Genomic DNA, 25,220 nt, shown 5'->3' on the forward strand with positions numbered 1-25,220 from the left:
ATTTTAACAATCAAACCCTTTTTAGAGTTGAAAACAATAATTCAATAGAAGATAATGTTTGAAAAAAACAAGTCGGCGAACTTTGGACGAATTACAGGCAAAATTTTCATCCAACAAATTGGGTCCCCAAATGTCTTGGATTTGGGTTCATATTTTCATACATTCATTCCATGTGAGGTCGTCGGCCTAGCCAACGAGATAGATGTGAAGGCATTGAGATGAAAGTGTTGGATCAAACCCTGTTAGCGGTCTGGTTGTGTTTGTAGCTTTGAAAGATGGGCAACTTAAGGCAGGGTGATCGTGGCTCACAATGGCTTCACTCATCTGGTATGGATGACTTGTGAATGTCACCAAGTTGACATGATGTCACAAGTTTGAAATCCACGAGTGGCATCCCTTGCCTCAAGGTCGAAGCTAGGTGTACTCCCTAGTGGGCAAGGGGACCTTAAGTGTCAATTGGAGGCCAGCCATGGTGCGGTCTTTGATAGTTTTTTTCCCTTGAATTTTCCAAAAAAAAGATAGAGTGATAGTGGGCCCCACCCTCGGGGGTGGGTCCATGAAGTGGCCCGGTTCTCGGCACATAAAAAACATAATAGCAAATTCGCTCATGGTTGTTTTCGTTGGTTGATGTTCTAATAAGCACATTAAAGAGAAAAAAAAAGAAAACATTATCATTAATTTAAAGTTTTTTTTGAGTTAGCATTATATTGGCCACGTTTGGAAGCAAGAAATATGTAGGAAAAGTGATGCAAAATGAAAAACCAGTACAAATTTTTTGATCATTCCAAACAAGAGATATTTTTTTAACTAAGAGAGTTTTTCTAAAAATTTAACCTTTTGATAAGAAACATTCCTCCACGGGAGGTGTTGAAATAGTTTCTACTAAGATTTTTTTTTTTTACGCTCCCCAATAGCCATCTCACCGTAGCTCACCACCACTACCACCCACCATATCTCCATCACCACCCACCTCCTCAGCTATCATTTTTCACATTTTTCTACTATTTTTTTCATGCAACACAAAAAAAAAATTTTATTTGGAAAACTTAGCACATAAAAAACTCTCTTTAAGCAAAACTTTCTTTTCCTACCAGAGTTTTCTCTCTTCCAAAAGCAACGTCCCTTGGTCTTTGAGGTGGATATTCTTGTAAATTTCTGAGTTGGGCGGGGGATTCTAATTCCTCCAACGACGGATTCATCTTTCCCGCCAAGCGTCTCCCTATAAAGACCCTCCCTTAGGGCTCCTGCCGTCCGTGTCTCCTCCGAGACATGCCCTAATGGAGATGGAGTCCGACTTTCCCCTTTCCGACGAGCTCGAATGGCTCGAGAATTCCATGCTACACGAAGCAACAGCACCAGAAGAGGAGGCCGAAGAAGACGATCCCGACCATTTCTCGTCGCCGGCCACGGAAACTGCCGGATTTCAGGCACCCAGGAAACGGCCCCAACCGGAATTCATCGATTCTGATGCCGGAGTCATCTCCGAGAAGCGGATAAGATCGCCAATTCATGCAGGCGATCCACCGGAGGACGAAGAAGATTGGCTTCGGTACTCTCCCAGGGGGACGTCTTCCGGTGGTGGTCGCCTTGCCAAAAACCTGCCGGATCACGATGTTATTGAGATGGATTCCAGCGGGAATTTGACCGATCGAGGGGTTGCGAGTGATGAGGAGAACCTACCGTGCCGGTTTGCTTCGGACATCGAAGGGGGTTTTGTGCCGTTGACGGGGCCGGATGGATCTAGGGTTTATGCGAGGCTTTACGAGAGCGAGAAGAGCGATTGCTTTTCGTTGCATTCGAGTGGAAGACCGGAGAAAGGTAGGTGTTTTGGTAATTTCTTGTTCAAATCAGTGTCACTTCTTTCCTGGGCAGTTCCTTTGCAAGTGTTGTTGATTACGTGTTTTGTATACTTCTCTAGAGTTCCGAACCTGTTTCTTCTGTTTGCCCTGTTTGGTGCGGAGCATTACTAAGATCTGAAACATGATCAATGTGAATAGCATTAGTTAATGAGAAAATTAGGAACGTATTAGTAACTAATCATTATTCTATGGAGCGACCGTGACTTTTTTCCGAGCTATATAGAAGACATGACCATGGCATTATGTTGATGATTATGGTGGTTTATATTTTTTTTATGGAAATATGATCTTAAACTAAGGCTGGGTTTTCCTGCCTGAAACCTTGCTAGAGCCAATTGATTCACATATAGGAGCCGGCATCCTCTATTGAACTGGACGTGAGTCAATGATGGTTCCTGTTTCCCACTTGAGTGGGGCAAGACCACTGTGTGGAGTCTAGCCACCATTGTCATACAAGATGCCAACAAGCATCTATAGGCATAGTTCTTTGTGCAATCATGTGTCTGGATGAATTATCGTGCATCTATCTTTTCTTTTCCTACTGTTTAACAGCGTCTGACTCTGAATCACATGGACATTGATGAGATGCTTACGTCCTTATGATGCGTTAGACTTTTACTTCTGTAAATTTTGTCTCTCTCAAACTAAATGAAAATTCATGACTATAACCATGAGTCACAGAAATTCATTTTCATTCGCATCCCATGGGTTACATCTAGAAGTGGAAAAGGCCAAATGATTTGAACCATGGATTAAGCAATTTTATGAAAATTTTTCTCGTTGTCATATGGTGTTCCATAAGCAGGACATCTCCCTTTTGTTTCATCCTTTTTTGCCATATTCATGATATGGTTCCAACACCAGACACATTTTTCTTTGTTAAAAGAATTATAAAAAAAAGAGAGAACTGAATTAAGCATACACCAAAGATTCCTCATGAAGAAATGCCAAAGGGGACTCAATCAAGAAAGGATGAAAGAACAATTACAAAGACCGAAACAACTTCCAAATAGACGGTTTATTAATTAGGAGATGACAATAAGAAAAGGTGGTCACTTGAAAATCAAAAAACACTTAAAGGAGGCAAAAAACCGAAATACAAGCCAAGGCTTCACAGTTGCACCCTTGGTGATCCTTAGGATGTTATTTTAGGCTTCAGTCTCCACAAGCACATGGAAGCATCAATTACTTGTTTATGCGTTGATTGCTTATCCATGAGTCATGATCATTTGTTAAGGATCATAGCTTGAAGTTCGTTTATGTCTACCTGTGTTTGTGTCCTCGTCACATCGATCACTGTTTTGATGCTACACGATGCTTAGTTGTCAAAAGCTGCCCTTAGCCTGGCTAGGCATAAGGCCACTGTCTAGGCTTATTGATCTAGGCGGTAGGGCCCTGTTTTTTTACCTAGGCTGCCTAGGTTGTTCATGCCTAAGCCGAAGGCACATAGTTGTCAAGGTTTTTATTTATTTTTTCTTCTTTCTCTTGTCCCCAATTTCTTTTTTACCTTATACGTGAGGTCTTCATCATCTACGTCATGTGCTTTTTCCACGTTAATCCATTGAATGTTCTCTTCGTTCAAAAAGTTTTTGTTTTTTCTTCAACCCATGCATCCAATTCATCAAAATGTTCTAAACTGATGAGATTAAATTGCTCTTTGTGTCTCCTTGATGATAACTTTTTGATTTGCCTAAAAAGATGACATAAAAAAATTAAAATTAGTCAGGTTTTGAATGATATAAAAAACCCTTAAATAAATACATGAAAATGACAAATAAACTTTATAATTTTATATACCCCTGCTTCAGTTGTAAGTTGTAGCGAACGTAGAAGAGGTCATGTAGCCTTTTGTGCTCTGATCTATTTCTTCTTTTGGTATGAATTTGCTAAAAGACACTCCAGTTTCTCTCACATCCACTTGCATTACATGTTTGGCTAAGAATGCGAATGACAAAAACTTTTAAATTTGGAACACCATTTCAAAACCTAGCCCACCATATGTATGAAAAAAACAAGAAAATGAGAAATCAATAAGAAATAACATATACAGTTATACAATACATTATAATTAAATAACAATATGAAATTAAAATTAAAATATACAAAATAAATCACTTGGATGCATTGTGGCAAAGTTTTGCACTGCTGCAGGTCTCCTCATATCATACAATTCATTATCATAAGTTTCTATTTCTTTATGAATTTGATCTTGAATGCTATAATCAGTGTTAAACCTTTGATGTAATCCAAAAGTCTCTTGTTGACTTCCCTGTCAATTTTAAACATAGAAGAGTATCTAAATGCATGATTTAAATAATATGTCGCAACATGAAGAGGTTGATGAAGTTGTCCAATCTACTTATAAATAATGATGTTTCATATATGTATGTACAATTTTTTTTCCCTTTCAAATTACCTCTAATAGCCTCTTTTGCCTTATTCATGTCCTTATAGAGATTACCTATAGCTGATCTGTCTTCACTGTCAACCGATCGAAGCACATTCACCAAAGATATAGCTATTCTCAACAACTTTATGCATGAATCTCAAAATTCACTTTTGAATACAATATCTACAATTTCTTTGGGTTTTTTTTGTGTGCATGGGGATATGCATTCCACTCATTTGATGAAAACATTTTTTTAGTGCAACTTTGTTATTTACTAGACTTTGCATTATCAAAAAAATTGTAGTAAATCTAGTAATTACACTATGAATCAACTCAACACCACCTATGCACTTTCTCATTGAGCTCAAAACCTTTGCATGATTGTAAATAAATTTAGTAATTTTTGGCAGGATTCAACTGTTACTTTATCTCATCTATTCTGCCGATGTCCTCAATCATGAGGTCTATGCAATCGGTAGCACACAGGGTCCAAAAGAATGACCCAAAATTTTCTATCAATTATTTACCTATTGCCCTATAATTTGTTGCATTATCAGTAATAAATTACACAATATTTTGAGGTTTAATGTAACGACCCCAACTCATACCCGTAAACAAGTAGTATTTTTTAAAAAAAAAAGTGCGAAAATATTTTTAGAGACCCAGGGCCTTTACATTTACAACACATCTACAACTAGAAGGGATCTTATACACCAAAAGAATCTGCCAAGCAATCACATGGTTCTCTCGTAAAGAATTATGTGTACGAATCTCTTTGATGAAACAAATAAGTAAAAAGAATATAGATAAGATTTATACAATATTTTAGAGGGATGCAATTATGACAATTTCATAATTCAAATAATCATTTAAGCAATAGAGAACAATTACAAGGCAAAAAAGAACAATTATTATCAATAGGGAACATTACTTATGCAATAAAGACATGTACTCATGCAATAAAAAGCATATATCATGCAAACACCCATATAACATGAATAAGAGAATAAGTAAATATTCATGATCTAATGCATATCAGAAATATGCATGATTTCTATGCATATACATGAATAAATTATTATTCTTTATCAAAGTTTTTTTTTCCATATCATGACCATATTAAATGCAAACAATTTTGGTTCATCTTTTTATTATTGTTGCTCGCGGATACTTCAAACGAATGAGAATTTCTGAGGTTAAGTAGGGTTCTCAGGGTAACTTAGCACACAAGTTGCATTTTATTACTGGGTTCCAAATTTAGCCCTCGATCGAAACGACCTTCAGAACATTAGACTTTCACATCTAATGTCGAGGCACCAAGGATTTTCATATCTACAAGTGTCACTTTCTTGGTATACCAAAACAACAACTGCATCTACACACCTCCACAGGTAAAATGCCATATTCTCCCTAAAACGATGGTTAGGAGAAGAGCCTCAATATTGGGTTCAGGGGTAACAACAACACACACGGAGTTTTAGTATCCTCACGGTTCTCCAAAACCACAACTCTTAGAGTCCCGTTCTAAAGACGGGATATCTCAGAATGTATATTACATTGTTCTCTTTCTTTATCTTGTCATTAATATCATTCATAAATTTGCAATTCAACATGCAAAATTAGTAACACAAGTTTGCATATCCGAATGCGAGGTTCATCATGAGACCACAACTCGTGAAAAACATAGAACAATGCAATATAGTGAAACAATATTAATGTGACTTTTGCGATGCATTATCACAAATAAAGAAGGAACAATCTAAGCTCAAGGCCCACACAACCCATAATGATCTATTATTTGATCATCGATGCATCATATGCAAAAAAAAAATTATAACCACATGCCATATATGCAATGAGGTCAATGTGCTTTTCGATGCACATTCATATATGCCAATTTAACAATGTGCATGAACTACAACATTCATATGCAAGTGTTCACTATTCATGCACATGTGCTTTCATGTAATCATTCTACATACATGCTTTCATTCATGAATCATCTCAATTAGAACATGTGAACACTCTTGTAATTATGTTCATGCAATAACATATCAATTTCATGTATGCATATGCACGTGAAAGCAATTATGCAACAATATCTTGATCAAACATAATATATCAAGTCAAGCATGCAAAAATTTCAATTTTTAGCATGCATATAGCCAAAGCTTTTACAATAAATAAATCTGGAAATTTTGCATACCAAACTGAGTTCTATTCAAGCTCAATAGGCATAATTGGTATGTATGATTCTGGACAACGTCAGACTGTTTTCATTAGGCAAACAATCACATGTTGTTCAAGTAACAAAACACGGGTTAAATTTCTAGATTCACACCCTGATCTCACCATTCAGTTGATAACTCTTTTTTTTTTTCATATAATATGTGACTTTCAAGCAAAGTCAGGTCTTCAAGTGAATCTCGAAAATCAGTAGTTATCTCTTTCAAGTCCAATAACTACATGATACAATGTATTTGGCGGCTTACGAATTAGAACGTTATCACTCTTCCCATTCAATACCTTACGTTCCTATATTTGCAGGTAAGCTTTCCTCTCAACTATGCTCACCCTTCTTGGGCAAGTTTCAATCTGCCTTGGCATCTTGGAGTGGCCATCTCCTCTCCTTGGCTGGTGGAATCATTTTCATTAAAGTTGTGTTAGCATCTTTTCCTATTCACTGGATGATATGCTTTAAGTTGCCCGCCAAAGTAATTGACATTATGGAAGGTATTATGAGGAGATTTCTTTGGAATGATTCCCACTCTCACAAGTTTTATTTACTTGGCATGGGAGGCTGTTTGTAAGCTTCACACCGAATGTGGTTTTGGTCTGCAGTGGTGTTCACGGTTATGGCTGGTGAAGCATAAAATGATGTATCAACATCATAGAACTACATGCCAAATGGCAAATTGGACATGAACGCTCTATGGAATTCTAGTTCGATCCTTGACTTGGCTCTTATCCTCTAGCCGTTGTTTTGGACGTCCACTTATCATCCAATCATTATAAAAAACTTCGGTTCATTTTAGTTTGCCAGGCAGTTGCTTCCTTACTGCAAAGTATATTTGCTCATTGTTGCATTCGGATGCAAATCAGGAATCAAAGCCTTAACTGTATTCCTTCTAATCTCGCATTCTCTAATCAGCCAGACACTCTTACTTGGGAAGGGTTAACACACCTTTCAACTAAGCAAGCTTGGATTGAAGTGCGTGCAAAAGGTAATCAGTTTGAATTCTCCTCTTTTATTTGGATCCCAGGCCACTTCCCTCACATAACACTTACACTGATATTGGCCCTAAGTGATAGGCTTCTAACCCAGCCTCGCCTTCGAGTACTTGGTATAACTGTTGAATCAATGCTACCTATGCCAATGCCATGAAGAGTCTCATGATCATCTGTTCACATCATGCACTTTTGTGGCTCCTCTTTGGATTCAGATTGCACACTATTTTGGGAGAAGATGGTTCAACCCTCATATCCTTCTAATGCATTTCATGGAGTCATTATTCATTCATGGATAGGTGCATATATCAATGTTGGCTAATCACATATTAAACCACCATCAGGTTTATCTGGGAATACATGAACAAGATTGTTTTTTTTTAATAACTGCTACAGTTAGTGGTTTCAGCTAAGCACTCTCAATGCAGTTCGTGAGAGAATTATTCGAATTTTAAAGTTGGTTGCAGGACCAACCTTTCTTCGGTGGTGGTTTTACACTAATAGGTGGGCTCCTCCCAACCTTGGTTGGCTCTCTCTTTCTATCTACTCTATATATACATATCAGTGGCAGGTTGACATTTGCACTTCTGGATTCCACACAGTTTTTGTTATTAGGCTGGACTTATAACCATGGGTTGTTCCTTCCAAGATGAGATACAAGCCTGATAGTCAATAGACTCAATACTACTACAAATTCCCAATTTCGCATAGATTATCTTAGAATTATCGTCAGCGGTTCAAGTGCAAATATATCTCTAGGCTAAGCAACTTCACTGCTTATAGACCGGCTAAAATGGCTTCCTCCTGTATTAATAGATACAGGAAGGATAAACTACCTGAAGGGTTTCCTTCCATTTTGGATGTATGTCACTAATAGTTGTTGTAACTAGTGTATGCCTGCCCAGCCAGCCCATCAAATAATTTCTTCTTTTTTTTTGTTTTTAGAAAAACTTGGCTAATACCCTGCACAGGCTGAACCTGTGCAGGTCTGCTAGAGCCTAACAGACCAGTCGAGTGTGACTCGACTGGGCTGCCAGTCCGCCCAGTAACAAGTATAAAACGTGAGCAAAAGCTGTAATGTACAGGAATTTAGACATGTTTTCCTTTTTTTTTTTGAAATCATGTAGACTGATCTGCCAGGCCTGTACCAATCCAGCCGAGTGGCTGGACTGGGCCTGGCAAAGCCAAGCCTGCTGCCCAGCTGTAGCACACCTTGATACAAAACACATATGTATAGTTTTAAATCTTTGTCAAATGTACATGCATGAACAGCTTGTACTCGTATGCATGCACAATCAAACTCAATCATGCATGTACTAAACAGATTTATCATCAAAAAACATAGGTATACTGCTTTTTTACATTCAAGAGTTCACATAGATCTAAAATATCAAACTTAACATGGAACATGCATTAATATATGTTTTTCATACATGAGCATTATTCAAGAACAAAATTTCTGTTTTATCAAACAATAAGCATGCACAATTTTTTTTAACTGCATATAGATCGCATCATGTTTATTTTCTTCTTCAAACCTTAGAACACTAGATCTGGACCACATCTGCGCATGGTAAATACATGGCAGATCGATCCAACTCCATAGATTTGCGGTACATTAAAAATATATATACATATATATATACAAAGAAGGAAGCTAAAAAAGTTGTGATAATGAGAATTAAGTTGAGTAAGAGTAAGACGGAATATATGGAATGTCGGTTTAGTAAGCAACGAAGTAGTGATGGGAGTGTAGTGAAGCTCGGTGAGCAAGAAATACCGGTGAATGATTATTTCAAATATTTGGGATCCATCATTCAAAAGTATGGAGAAATTGATGGGGATGTAAATCATAGGATAAAGGTTGGGTGGATGAAATGGAAAAGTGCAACTAGAGTGCTGTGCGATCGTAGAATGCCATTGCGGTTGAAGGGAAAGTTTTATAGGACGACTATTAGACCCGCTTTACTATATGGTTCGGAATGTTGGGCTGCCAAGAGACATCATATTCAAAAAATGAGTGTAGGTGAGATGCGGATGCTTAGATGGATGTGTGGAAATTCAATAAAAGATAAGATTCGGAACGAGGAGATACGTAAGAAGGTAGGTGTTGCACCCATTGAAAATAAGATGCGAGAGAATCGTTTACGGTGGTTTGGACATATTCGGCGAAGGCCTAATGATGCTCCAGTTAGAAGGTTGGAGAAATGGGAAAATATATTAGTTAAAAGAGGTCGGGGTAGGCCTAGGAAGACTTGGATGGAGATGATAGGAAAAGATATGAATGCTTTGAACCTCACCGAGGACATGGCATTGGATAGAAATGATTGGAGGAAAAGGATTCATGTGGAAGACCCCAAATGAATTTCTTTTTTGGTTCATATCGCTGACCCCAATGGTTTTGGGATGAAGGCGTAGTTGTTGTTGTTGTTGTTGTATACATATATATATACATATATTTTAAAAAAAGAGAACAACATTAATCTCAACCATGAATCTAGAGTAAATATTCAGATTTACTCTTTTCTCATGGGTTTTTGCTAAAATCTTGCATGAAATACAAATTCCATGCTCTTTTTCTCACTCTATTCAAGAGAAAGACCTGTACCTTAACCGTAGATCGAAAAGAAATAGAAATCAATAGTGAAAACGTCAGATGATTGGAGAAGAACGATCTCCTTCTCCTCTTCTTCCTCCTCCTCTCTCTCTCTTTCTTTCTCCCTTTTCCCTTTTTTTTCTCTCTCTCTCTCTTTTGAGGCTATTTATAGAGAAAAAATGGGGTGCCACCCCCTCTTATCCATCCAGCCCTTCGAGAGAGGGCTGACACTAATCTCTAATTGGAATTCTCCCACTTTCCCAAAAATTTTGAAACTCTAAAATTGACTTTTTCAAAGTTTTCATTTTAAATAGACTTTCTAAAACCTTCTTAGTTCTTCACAAGTGTTTAAGGATTCTACTAAGAGTCCTAAACAACTACCAAAATAAAATTTCAGAATTAAATAAAATTAATTAATTAATTAATATTAATTAATTAATAAATTTCTAGAAGCATCCAAAAGTTGCCATATTAACTTGGGAGACTTCTTAACATTAATTAACTTCAATTTAATGCTATCTAATGAATTTAACAGTGGGAATTTGTTGGGCATGAATTTGGATTTAGATCCAAGATCCAAATCCATCTCAAAAAATCCAAATGAGTTTTGGGCCGAACCAAATCCAGATTAATATGGGTCTTGGATAGAGTTCGGATCCATATTAATTTGGATTAAATCCATCGGATCCAGTTCAATCCAAATCCGGATCCGAACCGACAAACTACTTTTTTTTTTTTAAAAAAATGCGATTTTCGGGCCAACCGTAGCCCGAATTCAGAAAAGTAAAATACCGTTACGCTCAGAATTTCAAGACGCATCCAACAATATATAAATCAAATTTCGTCTGAAAAACTTGAATTTCGCTTGAATTTAAAGGTTGAAAATAAACCTTTTTCTCACGTTTTAAGTGGCTCGTTTAGGCCTTGGCAATGAGAGCTGTGCCAAGACCAGACTCAAAATTCATCGGCCTAAAATCAAGAATCTACCGATTTTTCTTTTATACTTAGCCAAATTTTCAAAAATCTCAAAAATACGCGATATTACATTTAACCTCTTGTACAACTTGATAAAAAACTCTTAGCAGTTGCTGACTTGGGCGTATTAGACAAACCTATTGACTTCAAAAACATAGTTCCTTTGGGGCAACACAGAAGTCAGCCCTCAAGAAGCCTTTAAAACCCAAAACATAAAAATTGAATTTTTTGTCATTTTTAAGTGTGCCATACTCGTATCGTATGAGATGTTCTGTATCATATGTGTTAAGATATAGTTAATATATATATATATATATATATATATATATATATATATATATATATATATATATATATATATATATATATATATATATATATGTAAACCGAAATACCCCTTAGGGGTATTCCAGTCTTTTCACCAAATAGGCGTCAGCCCCTAATGAGCTGATATTTTATCTTTTTGCTTTTGTACCTTTTTTTGTTTTTTAGCTTTTGTCCTTTTCTTTTTGCTTTTGTATTTTTTTTTGTTTTTTGCTTGTCTTTTTCTTTTGTATCTTTTTTGTGTTTTGCTTTTGTCTTTTTCTTTTGTATCTTTTTTGTGTTTTGCTTTTGTCTTTTTCTATGCAAAAGGGGCACCCCTTATTCTCATTGTATTATAAATAGCCCCTTGGGCCATGTATATTTTTCAACTCTTTGGAGTGCCTTTTTATGCAATAACAATTTGTTAAGACCCTTGTGTGGGTGGTTTCGTTGATTCTATCAAGTATTCTACTTGATTGAAAGTGTGTTCTTGCATGTGTATCATATTCAATCGACTTCGTTACATGGTATCAGAGCCTTGGTGATTCAAAGGCATTTTTCTAAAAGAAAGATCGTGAAGATATCAAGAGGAGGATCGTGGGCTTAGCGGATACAACAAATCAAGGATCGTTGCATCGGGAAGCGTGCCACTTCTCAAACAAGTCTTGTATCTCTATCTTTCTCCATTCTTCCCACTGTCTCTTTCTTCTTGCATTGTAAAGAAATGGAGAATGAGAGAGAAGTTATAATCTCTATTCCCGTACGCCTAAACGGTACAAACTATGTGATGTGGGCATCCATAGTAAAACACAAGATATGGGAAAAGGGGTTATGGGGTTTGGTGGATGGTACCGAAAAAGAGCCCAAGCTCATTCTTACAAAAATTGAGAATGGAAAAGAGGTTGCTCTTCAAGGTGAGGAAATGGGTAAAGCCGTTTTCGATTATGAGAAAAAATGGAAGGAGTGGAGGATGGGTCATTCCAAAATAATTGGATGGCTCATCAATAGTGTAGATATTCATAAATGCTCTAGCTTAGCAAAATTTGATTTTTCTAGCGATGCTTGGAAATATCTTAAGGACATGTATAGTCTTAAAGATATTGCCCACATATGCAATGTCCAAAATAAAGTAAGAACCATGACTTAAGGAGAGATGAATATTACAATGCTCTCTCTCCTATGGGATGAATTGACTCTTCTTGAGCCAAAATGGCATTGCCCTCAAGATGTAGAACTCCGTGAAAACCAAATTAAAACGGAGCATTTCTACCAATTTGTGAATGAGCTTAGGCCCGAATTTGAGGGAACTAAATAAGCTCTCCATCATAGAGGAGGTGTGCCATCTATAGTCGAAACTCTTGATGAATTGACTATGGAAGAGAATAGATTAAAGAAGCCATCCGCTTCAAAAAATGAAGAAATTGTACTTGCTATATCCAAGCCCGGTAACCACACTAGGAGTTACAAGCCTACTCACTTTGTGAAGAATGAGAATGAGAGAAATCCCAACAACTATGAAAGAAGCGATAAAAGAGGAGATTATGAATACAAAAAAGGTGGCAAAATCATATGTTATCATTGCTATGAACCGGGACACATCAAGCTTTTTTGTCCCAAAAGAAAGAAAGAAGATCACCGTGATGATAAGAGAGTTGCTTTGGTAGAAAGAAATGATGTAGACGACTCCAAATGCATTGGCTCACTGTCTTTAACTCAATTAATGGAGGCGCTACAACCAATGTTCAAAGGTCAAGCTTCTTCCTTCTCGGGGGCGGCCGTATCCACAAGTGGTGACCCTGGTAAGACTTCTTGGATCTTAGATTTCGGTGCCTCATTTCATATGACTCGAAATGAGTCAATATTATTTGAATGTCATTCTAACCCAAATAATTCTTATGTTTCAACCTCTGATGGAACATCTTTAAAAATCAAAAGTTTTGGAATTTTTCAAAAACCACCAAACTTCCACATACCAAGTATTAGAGTTGTGCCAAAACTAAAGTTGAACCTTTTATCAGTTTCACAAATTACGGATTATGGTTGCAAAGTTTTATTTTCTTCTAATGATTGTTTAATACATGATCTCCAGTCCGGGAAGCAGATTGGGCAAGGCCATAGAAGAGGAGATCTCTATGTAATGGACAATTTTGAGTTATCAAAACAATCTTTTTTGTAATTTTGTGAAAAAGAAAGATATAGAAAATTGACACAAAAGACTAGGACACCCTAGTGTGACCAATGTTAAAAATGCTTCAGGAATCGGGAAAGGAGAAGGAGAGGGATAGGGGAGAAAGATAACTCGGGTCCTTGTTGGGAATCGACAACAACTTAATTCTTTTACACGCTGCACTAATCCTTTATTAAGCATAATAGGGTTACAAAAATTTTTATATGGACAAAACTACCCTGTATAAAAAATATATATACATATACACGTAAGAGGCGGTGGATGATATGGATCCTCTACTGGATCCATATTCGATCCATATTCTAATACCCTCCCTCAAGTTGTGCATGGGAGTAAACCATGTGCAACTTGTTCTTCAAATACCAGAAACAGTTACTTGTGAGACCCTTTGTGAACATATCAGCGACTTGATCTTCAAAAGGCATATAAACTGGTTCAATCTCTTTGTCTGCTATCTTTTGCCTGATGAAATGTTGGTCAATCTCAATATGCTTGGTTCGACTATGATGAACAGGGTTGAGTGCAATTTGTATAGCACTTCTATTATCACACATAAGAGTCAAACTTGAGACATTCTCTCCCATTTCTGTAAGTAGATGCCTAATCTAGGTCACTTCAGTTGTGGCAGCTGCCATTGATCTATACTCTGCCTCTGTGCTAGATCTTACCACAACCTTTTGTTTTCTGCTACTTCATGAGACAAGATTTCTACCAATAAAAACACAGTATCCTGAAACAAATCTTCTTTCATCTGGGTCCCCTGCCCAGTCTGCATCTGTATATGCCAATATGTCACGTTTTGGTGTCCTTCATGAAGATTGTACATATGTGAGTCCATCACCCACCGTGCCTTTTAGATAATAAAGAATACGTTTGACGACATCCATGTGACCAGTCTTCGGTTCATGCATGAACTAAGATACTTGATTTACAGAATGTACGATGTCTGGTCTAAGTAAAAGTAAGGTATTGTAACATGCCCACTAAACTGCGATACTTGCTTGCATCAGGATATAATTCACCATCACAAATGCTGAGCTTTTGATTGACAACACTGGCTGTAGGCAGAGGTTTGCAATCTGTCATTCCTGCTTTGGCCAGAAGATCAAGAGTGTATTTGTGTTGAGTTAATGACATTTTTCTATCCTGTCTGTCCACCTCTACACCAAGAAAATATCTCAGTTCCCCAAGGTCTTTCATCCTGAATCGCATACTTAGTAAAACTTTAATTCGTTGAATGTGGTCTGGAGCATTACCAGTGATCACGATATCATCAACATATATAAGTAAGAAAATCACAATGGTACCATCCTTGTATATGAATAGAGAATGATCTAGTTGGGAACAAATGAAATCGTGGTTCTGAAATTCTAAGGAAAAGCTTTCAAACCATGATCTGGAGGTTTGCTTTAAGCCATACAATGCTCTGGTTAATTTGCATACATATTCCTTTGGCTCTCCCTCTGCATAACCTTGAGGTTGTTCCATGTAAACCTCTTCTTTTAAATCCCCATGAAGGAATGCATTCTTGACATCAAGTTGACTAAGGGCCCACCCATGTTCAACTGCCAGGCCAAGAATAATACGAATAGTTCCCATTCTCACCACTTGGCTGAATGTCTCATCATAATCTTGACCGTATTCTTGAGTAAAACCTTTGGCAACAAGACGTGCTTTGTATCATTCAATGCTACCAGCCGATTTATATTTAATCTTATAAATCCATTTCTAGCCAACAACATTTTTATCTGGGGGTGACCAACTATCTCCCATGTTTGATACTCATAAAGTGCCTCGATTTCCTCATTCATAGCTTCAATCCATTTGTTAGAATGAATAGCTTGACAAAAACCAAGCGGTTCTTCGTGTTTTTCAATCTTGGATAGAAAGACCTGAAAATCCATTGAAAAATTATCATAACTCACCCACTTTTCAATAGGATGCCTTATCCTGCCCGATCTTCTTGGTCCCTCTCTGTTATTGGACAATGCCACGTGTTCTCCAGCAGGCACATCTGTTTGCTCTTTGAGTCTCCTGGTATATACATTTTCTTTGTATCTCAGACATTTTGTTTTCGATGCCTCATCCGAAACCATCTCATCACGTATGCTGTTAGAAGCCAAAGTAGTATGTTCTGCAGCATGCCATGGATCATACCAATTAGCAGTGGTGTCAATGTGTTCACGATTGTAAGCTGCTTTATTCTCAAGAAAACTATCTTCATCAAAAACATTTTTGGAAATTCTGATCTTCTTAGTGGCAGGGTCATAGTACCTGTAACCCTTGTGTTCATCTGCATAACCTACAAATTGGCATATAGAGGCTTTGTCTTGAAATTTAGTTTTCATAGATTTATCAATATGTATATAGCATGTGCATCCAAAAAATCGTAACTCATCATAATCAGGATGTACACCAAAGAGAACATAATAGGGTGACTGATTTTCAAGAATAGGCATAGGAAGCCGATTTATCACATGGGTAGCAGTATGAAAGGCTTCTGTCCAAAGACTAATAGGCAAGCTACAACCATGCAACATGCCCATTGAACTTTCCACAATGTGTCTGTATTTACGTCCAGCAATTCCATTTTGCTGTGGAGTGTATGGGCAAGAAACTGTACGATGTATCCCATTATCTTGGAGGAAATCTAAAAATTCTTTGGAGGAATACTCACCACCTCCATCACATTGGAGAATTTGAATATTTTGGGAGAATTGAGTTTTAACGTAGGCATTAAAGTGACGAAAAATATGAAAAACCTCTGATTTGTGTTTCATAAAGAATATCCAGGTAAAGCAAGAAAACTGTCAATAAAGGATACATAATATTTGCTGGGACACATTTTATTCTTCAACGAAGGTGAAACAGACTCTGGAAGAAAACCATTGGACACTAGTTTTTCAATAAAAACTTGACTACAATGACCAAGATGGGAATGCCAAAGTTCTGGCTTATTACATTGGGATATACTTAGAACACTTCTGGAGGATTAATCAGACTTGGGGGGCTTCAAAACACTGGAGACTGGATCTTCATTGAAGATATACATGTTTCCTCATCGCTCTCTTTTAGCGAACATCTTCTTCGTTTGAAGATCCTTGACAAAGACAGAAGTAGGAGTAAATTCAACAGATGAATTAGTAGAGTCAACAAGCTTAGAAACAAAGACAATGTTTTTCTTTATATTTGGTGCATGAACAACATTAGATAAAGGAATGGATGAAGACTCAGGCAAAGAGATGATGACGTTGCCTACGTTTGAAATAGGGTGGTGAGTCTCATCTCCAGTCACAATATTAGATTTACTAAAATAGGGGATCAAAGTAGAGAACTTACCTGCATTGCCAATGACATGAGCTGTTGCCCCAGAGTCTGGATACCATATTCCATCATCATTCTGTTTCAGATTCGAGTTAGCCATAGCAGACAAGAGAAGATCCTTAGCATCATCACTGACCCAAAAGGTACCCGCAGATCCTGATGTAGCAACATTTCTATTGTTTTGCATTCTATTGCGGTTTTGAAGGTTGAACCAGCAGTTGGTTTTGATGTGGTCATGTTTGTTGCATTGGTAGCATGTAGGAACATTCTTTGAAAGGCTGGCAGTGACATTTGGTGTAGGTAGCAACCCACGTCCACCCTGAATTTGTGCTCCTCTGCCACGCCCTCCTCGTGCACGGTCAACAGTCATCCTTGTGGCAAGAACATCATGCATAGATGATTGTCCTGCTGTAGTATCAGAAATGCTTTTCAAGGACATCTCGTACTAGAACAGCTTAGCACGTAAATCCTCAAAACTAGGCAGCGTAGGCAAGCACAATAAAGAAGTGACAAGAACATGATACTCTGATCCCAGGGCATTCAGTGTCTGCTGCACTTTTTCTTTATCTGACCCTAGATATCCAACAATGGCCAATTGATCTGTGATGCTTTTGACTTGATTTAAAAATTCAATAATGGTCATTGTCCCCTTTTTTAAAAGCTGAAATTCATGCTTTAGAAATAACACCTTAGCCTCTGATATCTAAGAATAGGTCTGAGCTAGAGTCTCCCACAGTACTTTAGCTGTGCAATCATTAGGAATAGAAACTAATACTTCTTGTGACAATGTGGAAGTGATGTACGCGACGAGAGCCTGATCGCTCTTTATCCAAGTAACAAAGGTAGGATTACAAATAATGTTTGGTAAACCTCCATCTTCTTTTGCTTCTTGTGTGATAAATTCTAGAGGCGTTGGAGTGGAGCCATCCAAGTGACCTGAAAGATCTTGGCTTCGGATGAAAGTAGTAATCAGTCAAATAGTTGTTGGTATTCAGTTTTTCGGAAACTATCTGCCCAAGGAAGTTGGAGGAAAGACCCGAGTTGGCTGAACTATCTATTTGCAGACTTATGATAGAAATCAGCTGTACGACAGAAATTGGACTGATATCATAAAGGCTACAACTTTATGACAAAACTTGGCACACAAAGAAAACTATGTCATGACAGAATTTTAAAGAATCAAGAGGAGAAAGACGACATCAAATCTGAATAAGGTGCACAACAGATCTGGTTCGATCAGATCTGGGAGATGAAACGCAGACAAAGACATACGGGAAACGCTGATTTGATTCAAATAGATCTGGAGCAGGCGAAAACAGGTGAGGAAGGATGCAAGGACTCGGTTTTAGGTGAGAAACGCAGACAAAGACAAATGAGAAACGCTGATCTGATTAAAGCAAATTTGGAGCAGGCTAAAACTGATGAGGAAATGCGTGGCTGACGTGATCAGATGACGTTCACGTGACCAGAAGAGGTCGCGTGAAGTTTTTTTTTTTGCGTGAGACAAGAAGAAAGAGGTCGCGTGAGGCTATTGCGTGAGACAGGAAGGAAGAAATGAAAAGATAAAACAAGCTATTGCGTGAGACAGGAGGGAAGAAGTGAAAAAAAAATTAACAAAACTTGACTTGATGACGACGAGGAGAAGAACTCAACTTTACACAACTTTTCACGTTCTCGATGAAGACCCTTTTTACGCCCAGAGTTGCCGCTGCTATGATACCATGTTAAAAGTGCTGCAGGAATCGGGAAAGGAGAATGAGAGGGATAGGAGAGAAAGAGAACTCGGGTCCTTGTTGGGAATCAGCAGCAACTTAATTCTTTTACACGCTGCACTAATCCTTTATTAAGCTTAATAGGGTTACAGAAATTTTTACATGGACAAAACTGCCCTGTATAAGAAATACATATTACACATATACACGTAAGAGGCAGTGGATGATATGGATCCTCTACTGGATCCATATTCGATCCATATTCTAATAACCAAATTATATTTGTTTCCATTTTTTACTAGTTATAAAGAAAAGAATTTGGTTTGTAAAGATTGCATTCTTGGCAAAATGAAAGCTTTGCCCTTTAAACAAAGACATTTTATACAAAAAAATCCTTTTGAGTTAATATATACGGATGTGGGGGGACCGGCTCCTGTTATATTCAAAGGCGGGGTATCATACTATGTTGTGCTTGTAGATGACTATAGTAGACATTCTTGGATCTTTTTTCTTAAACAAAAATCAGAAGTATTTGAATGCTTTAAATTTTTTTATTTCTATGTAAAGACTCAATTCAAAACTAACATTCAAATTTTTAGATATGATTTTGGGGGGAATTTGTATCAAAAGATTTCAAAAAATTTCTTGACCTAAATGGGATTATTCATAAAAAATCTTGCCCATACACTCCTGAACAAAATGGTCTAGCTGAAAGAAAGCATAAACATATTGTTGAAACCACTAGACCACTTCTTATATTAAGAAATGTTCCCAAAATGTTTTGGGCTGAAGCCGCTCTTATGACAGTTTATTTGATAAATAGAATGCCTTCAAAAACTATTGAAACTATATCTCCCATTGAAAAATTGTTTAAAATCTCCCCCGATTACAAAAGGTTGAGAGTCTTTAGTTGTAAATGTTTTATTCTTACCCATAGAAATGACAAACTTTCCCCAAAAGCAACCCCTTGTGTTTTTTTAGGCTATGCTGAAAATCAAAAGGGATATCAATGCTATGACATGGAAAGAAACAAGTTATATGTTTCACGAAATGTTACATTTCTAAAAAATGAAGATGGTTTTAGCAAAGAAAAAATCCAAGATAACTATGATTATTCGTTTCTTTTTGATCTTATCAATGACCATGATAGGTGTGAAAACATTCATAATGAGCATGAGAGTGAAAATGAAGACACTCATGATGTAATTGAAAATGTTGACAATGGTCTTGATAATATTGACCCACTTCATACTACCATACAAACATACACTCGGCGGACCGAAGATCACCCACCGTGTGCCTTAGAAAGATACTCACAAAATTAAGATGTAGACTCTACTAGTATTAGAAAATCAATAAGAATTTCTAAGTCCCCTAGTAGATTTGTATCTTATGATTCCTTTGAACCAAGATACCGAGCATGTTTAATGGCTATACACTCATATACTGAACCATCATCTTATTATGAAGCAAAAAACTATCAAGAATGGATTAAAACGATGAATGATGAATTAAAAGCTTTAGAAAAAGCAAAAACTTGAGAAATTCAAACATTACCCAAAGGACGAAAAACTATATAGGGTGTAGATGGGTTTACAAAATTAAAACTAAATGGGATGAGACATTGGAAAGATATAAAGCTCGATTAATAGCTAAGAGATATAGTCAAGAATATGAAATTGACTATAATGAAACCTTTGCCCTAGTTGCTCGAATGACGACTGTCAGAACCCTTATATCTATAGCATCAATTGAAAAATGACCTATCTTTCAAATGGATGTAAAAAATGTCTTTTTGAATGGTAATTTAGATGAAAAAGTCTACGTGGATCCTCCACCAGATTTGAATTTAGCACTTGGAAAAACTCTTAGGTTACGAAAAGCCTTTTATGGATTAAAACAAGTTCTCCAAGCTTGGTATGATAGATTTAGTAATCTAATAGCTCAACTTCATTTTAAATCTTGTTTTACTGACACTGCATTGTTTGTTAAGTCTTCCAATGTATGGATGGTTATACTGCTACTTTAGGTGGATGATATGATAATCACAGGAGGTGATAAGCAGGGAGTAAACCATATTAAAGATGTGCTTAAAGACAACTTTGATATGACAAATGTTGGTTTTTTAAGATATTTTCTTGGTATTGAAGTGACTTACTCACCTCATGGTTATTTTTTGTCATAGACTAAGTATGCAACAAAGATTATTGAGAAATCAGGACTCTCATATGAGAAACGGGTTGACACTCCAGAGTTCATAAATGCAAAAATAAAAAAGGATTATGGAGAATCTCTGCAAGATCCAACCCCATACAGACAATTGATTGGAGTTTTGTCTTACCTTTCTATTACTCGTCTTGATATTTCTCATGCTATTAATTCAGTCAGTCAATTTCAGCATGCTCTCACTATCGTACATATGAGTGCTGTAATGAGAATTATTAGATATATTAAGAACTCTATAAATTATGGGTTGTTTTTGTCATCCTTGTCCTCATTAGAAGTCATTGCGTTCTCAGACTCTGATTGGGGAGGGGATGTGAATGATAGACGCTCAACTACTGGTTTATGTATTTTTGTAGGTGGCTCTCTGATCTCATGGCGATGCAAGAAGCAACAAAATGTGTCGCTCTCCTCAACTGAAGCTGAATATCGTGCCATGGCAACGACTACGTCAGAGTTAGTGTGACTCCGACAATTACTGGAGGACTTGGGAATCCATATTAAAGAACCCTCCAAATTGTGCTGTGATAACAAGAGCGTTGCCATGAGAGGACAAAACACATTGAAATAGATTGTCACTATGTTTGTGAAGAATTTCTGCGAAAGACTATTACATTGCCCTATGTTCCATCAAAGTATCAACTAGCGGATTTCTTCACCAAAGCGCTTCCGTCACCCAGATTTCACTTCCTACTTGGCAAACTCTCGGTTGTTTCACCATGAGTTTGATGGTGGGTGTTAAGATATAGTTAATGTGTGTGTGTGTGTGAACCGAAATACCCCTTAGGGGTATTCCGGTCTTTTCACCAAATAGGCGTCAACCTCTAATGAGCTGATATTTTATCTTTTTGCTTTTGTACCTTTTTTTTGTTTTTTTAGCTTGTCTTTTGTCGTTTTTCTTTTGTATTTTTTTTTGTTTTTTGCTTTTGCCTTTTTCTTTTGTATCTTTTTTGTTTTTTGCTTTTGTCTTTTTCTATGGTAAAGGGGCAGCTCATATGACTGTTGGAGCTGCCCCAATGGTCACAAATGTGACAGTTGGGTGCAGCCCCAACAGTCACATGTTCAGCCCTTTATTCTCATCGTATTATAAATAGCCCCTTGTGCCATGTATATTTTTCAACTCTTTGGAGTGCCTTTTTATGCAATAACAATTTGTTAAGACCCTTGTGTGGGTGGTTTCGTTGATTCAATCAAGTATTCTACTTGATTGAAAGTGTGTTCTTGCATGTGTATCGGATTCAATCGACTTCATTAGAGTATGATACACCCGATACAAGTATGATACACACTCGTATCGTGATACGAGTGTGTATTGTATCAGAAAACCCAAAAGTAACATTACATATCATACCCTACCGTATGATAGAGTACGTACGATGCTTACAACACTGAATACGTCTATAATGGTTGCCTTGTTTTATCTTTTGAAGTCATGAACCTGAAGCTTCTTAATTTGCTTTCTAAGAGCTTCGGAACGTCTTCTCACTTCCCCCTTCTCATGGATACAAAAATCACCCCTTCCACTTTATTGCTTTTGGATTCAGTTCCCCTCTTGGTAACCTTGGTTTGCAGGGTATATTACAAATTTTTATTCTGTGAAACAAACCCAGCATATGTTGCTTGTCATTAATATGATTTTTAAATATTTTTTTCACAAGCAACCACAACTTAGGTTGCTTCATCAATAAATCACTGACTTCTACTACTTGTAAAACGTGATGAAACAATTCTAAATGGCATGTTTTTATGTTGTTATCACATTTTTCATGTCATTGGTTGCAGGTCTTCTTGTGGAACCTGTGAGGACTCTATTGGAAAGAGTTGAACAAGAGTCTTTTCTTAAGGTACTAGCTCATCATTAACTTTTGATAGTCAAAATATTTTGGGATTCAATCATTATGCATCAGTCTGATTGTGTCCTCTGAAGTTAAAATCAGCTGTATTACTTGTTTATTTTATGATTGCCTAGTGGCATTTTTAACTGTAGCAATAGGCTGATTTAGTTCAATATTTTCTCTTCCCTAGTTTTTTTGCATGTTTTAATGGTGCCACGATTGTTGTATCACTTAATGTGCTTTCTTACCACTCATTAATTTGTGCAAAGGCTTGCCATGCTAGTGTTGGATCAGTCAATGACATGGCCTACCCTTCAGTAGCAACAACAGATGAACAACTTTGGGTGGATAAATATGCTCCGAGATTCTTCACTGATCTTTTAAGTGATGAAAAGACAAATCGTGAGGTACATTTTTTCTCCGTGTCTGCCGTTCTATCTTATCACGTGTCATCATAATTATGTAGTCCCAGTGCTGGTTGTTAAACATAATTTGTTTGACCTTGTTTGAGTATTTTTTTGGGGTATCATTACCTCTATTATCATGTTGAATGCTCTGCAGGTTCTTTGTTGGTTGAAAGAATGGGATTCTTGTGTGTTTGGATCAAAAATTAGGGCCACCACAGATGATGTTTTGTCTAATTTAAGACGTCATTCTTCAATCTCTCAAACCCAGAGGCCCCCCCATAACAGAGGCTCTTTCAGTGGTAGGAAAGGAGCTCCTTTTGATACAATTGATAGCTCTAAGGAATCAAATGGTACAACTTGGCAAAAATGGAATACAAAGGAGAAAAAGGATGGTAGCGATGGTCCACCACTGGAAAAGGTAGGCTATTTCTGGTTTCATTCATATTTGATGTGTCAGCTGGCATCACCTTTATATTTTTTGGCTAGAAGTGTCAAATTATATTTCTTGATAGTTTTTCTGGTGTACATGTTAGATTGTTGATTGGACTGGGTATTGAACAAAATAGTAGTTGATTGACATCTCGAAAGTCCAAACATTTGGTTCCCTGAATGTTAGGAATCCCATTAATGTCTGTCTCGGAGTCCTCTCAGCCACTTAAACATGGGGAACTGGCTCTCTCTCTCTCTCATGTGTATGGCATATTTATATTCGCAGGTTCTTTTACTTTGTGGTGCACCAGGTCTCGGCAAAACTACACTTGCACATGTGGCTGCTAAACATTGTGGTTATCGTGTTGTAGAGGTATCAGATCTTCCAGTGTACATTGTTTTTTCAATTTTCCTTTTGTGATAGAAAGGACATATGTCATATCCAAGACAATGTACTTGGAGTTCAACAGAAAATATTGGGTTATTATTTATCAAAAGATGGTTTTCCACTTAGGCACCATGGAAATATAACCTGTAAATAAATTTGTCTGCATTGGAACATTTTCATAGAAAATAAAATGAATCCTTATATATTAACTTATAACAAGTATAGAGTCTCAGCTGCCATTTTTTATCTTGCTTTTTAAGTTTATGTGGAAATGTTTCATGTAGATAAATGCAAGTGATGACCGATCAACATCAGCTATTGAAGGGAAGATTCTGGATGTGGTGCAGATGAATTCTGTCACTTGTGATTCTAAGCCAAAATGTTTGGTTTGTTCCATTTGTTATGCTAGCTTTTTCTTTCTAATCAATCAAAGTTTCTGTAATTTTATCTGCAGTTTCTATACTGTTCTTTCTGACTGCTTGCTTGTGAAGTTCTTCACCTGAAAATTTTAATTAATTTTCTCTCAGGTGATTGATGAAATTGATGGAGCTCTTGGAGAAGGAAAGGGTGCTGTTGAGGTGATTCTGAAGATGGTAAATGACAATCTTTATTTCTTGGATGTATAAAGATGATTGATTACTCTACAACTATGTCACATGGGTGCGGGTGCGGGTGCGGGTGCGGGCGCGGGTGCGGGTGCGGGTGCGGGGATTCGGCACTTCCAAAAAACCCGGGTGCGGGGGCGCGGCAGGGGCAAAAATGTAATATATATATATATATATATATATATATATAAGGGGAGAGAGAAAATCCTTAAAGCAAAAAAGGATTTGAAAAGCTCCTGCCAGGAGCTGCCAGCTGCTGACAGCTCCTGCCAGGACTGACAGGAGCTGCCAGCTGCTGACAGCTCCTGCCAGGACTGACAGGAGCTGCCTTTTCAAATCCGATTTTCTCTGCTGACAGCTCCTGTCAGCAGCTGACAGGAGCTGTCAGCAGATTTTTTTTTTAAAAAAAAAATCGCAGGAGCTGTCAGGAGCTGCCTTTTCAAATCCGATTTTCTCTGCTGACAGCTCCTGTCAGCAGCTGACAGGAGCTGTCAGCAGATTTTTTTTTTTTTAAAATTCGCAGCCCATCAACAGCTGTCAGCTGATTTTTTTTTAAAAAAATTTCGCAGCCCATTTTAGAGGGCAAATTTAAAAAAAAAAAAATCCAAAAAAAAGGACCTAAATGATCCTGGGTGCGGTCAACGCACCCAGGATCGGGTTGACCGCACCCGGTGCGGCACCCTGCTAGCCGAATCCCTGTGACATAGCTCTACAATCTTTTTTTTTTCACATGACGCATGTTTGATTATGTTTGCTTTT

The 25,220-nt window shown here is 37.3% G+C and overlaps 1 protein-coding gene across 1 annotated transcript in view; it reads left to right on the forward strand.

Moving 5' to 3' along the window:
• Window positions 1–1,236: 1,236 nt before the first annotated feature.
• CTF18 (P-loop containing nucleoside triphosphate hydrolases superfamily protein) overlaps window positions 1,237–25,220 on the forward strand; it is a 40,119-nt gene continuing 16,135 nt past the window's right edge. Inside the window, exons 1-7 of the mRNA XM_089997621.1 lie at window positions 1,237–1,818; window positions 22,580–22,641; window positions 22,902–23,039; window positions 23,194–23,457; window positions 23,755–23,841; window positions 24,141–24,242; window positions 24,384–24,449. Coding sequence (XP_089853747.1) covers window positions 1,278–1,818; window positions 22,580–22,641; window positions 22,902–23,039; window positions 23,194–23,457; window positions 23,755–23,841; window positions 24,141–24,242; window positions 24,384–24,449 — 1,260 coding nt within the window. The 5' untranslated portion in view covers window positions 1,237–1,277. The remainder of the gene's footprint in view (window positions 1,819–22,579; window positions 22,642–22,901; window positions 23,040–23,193; window positions 23,458–23,754; window positions 23,842–24,140; window positions 24,243–24,383; window positions 24,450–25,220) is intronic.

This window comes from Nuphar pumila, chromosome 2 (genome assembly GCF_984573655.1).
Source record: "Nuphar pumila chromosome 2, dmNupPumi1.hap1.1, whole genome shotgun sequence".
Classification (NCBI taxonomy): Eukaryota; Viridiplantae; Streptophyta; class Magnoliopsida; order Nymphaeales; family Nymphaeaceae; genus Nuphar; species Nuphar pumila.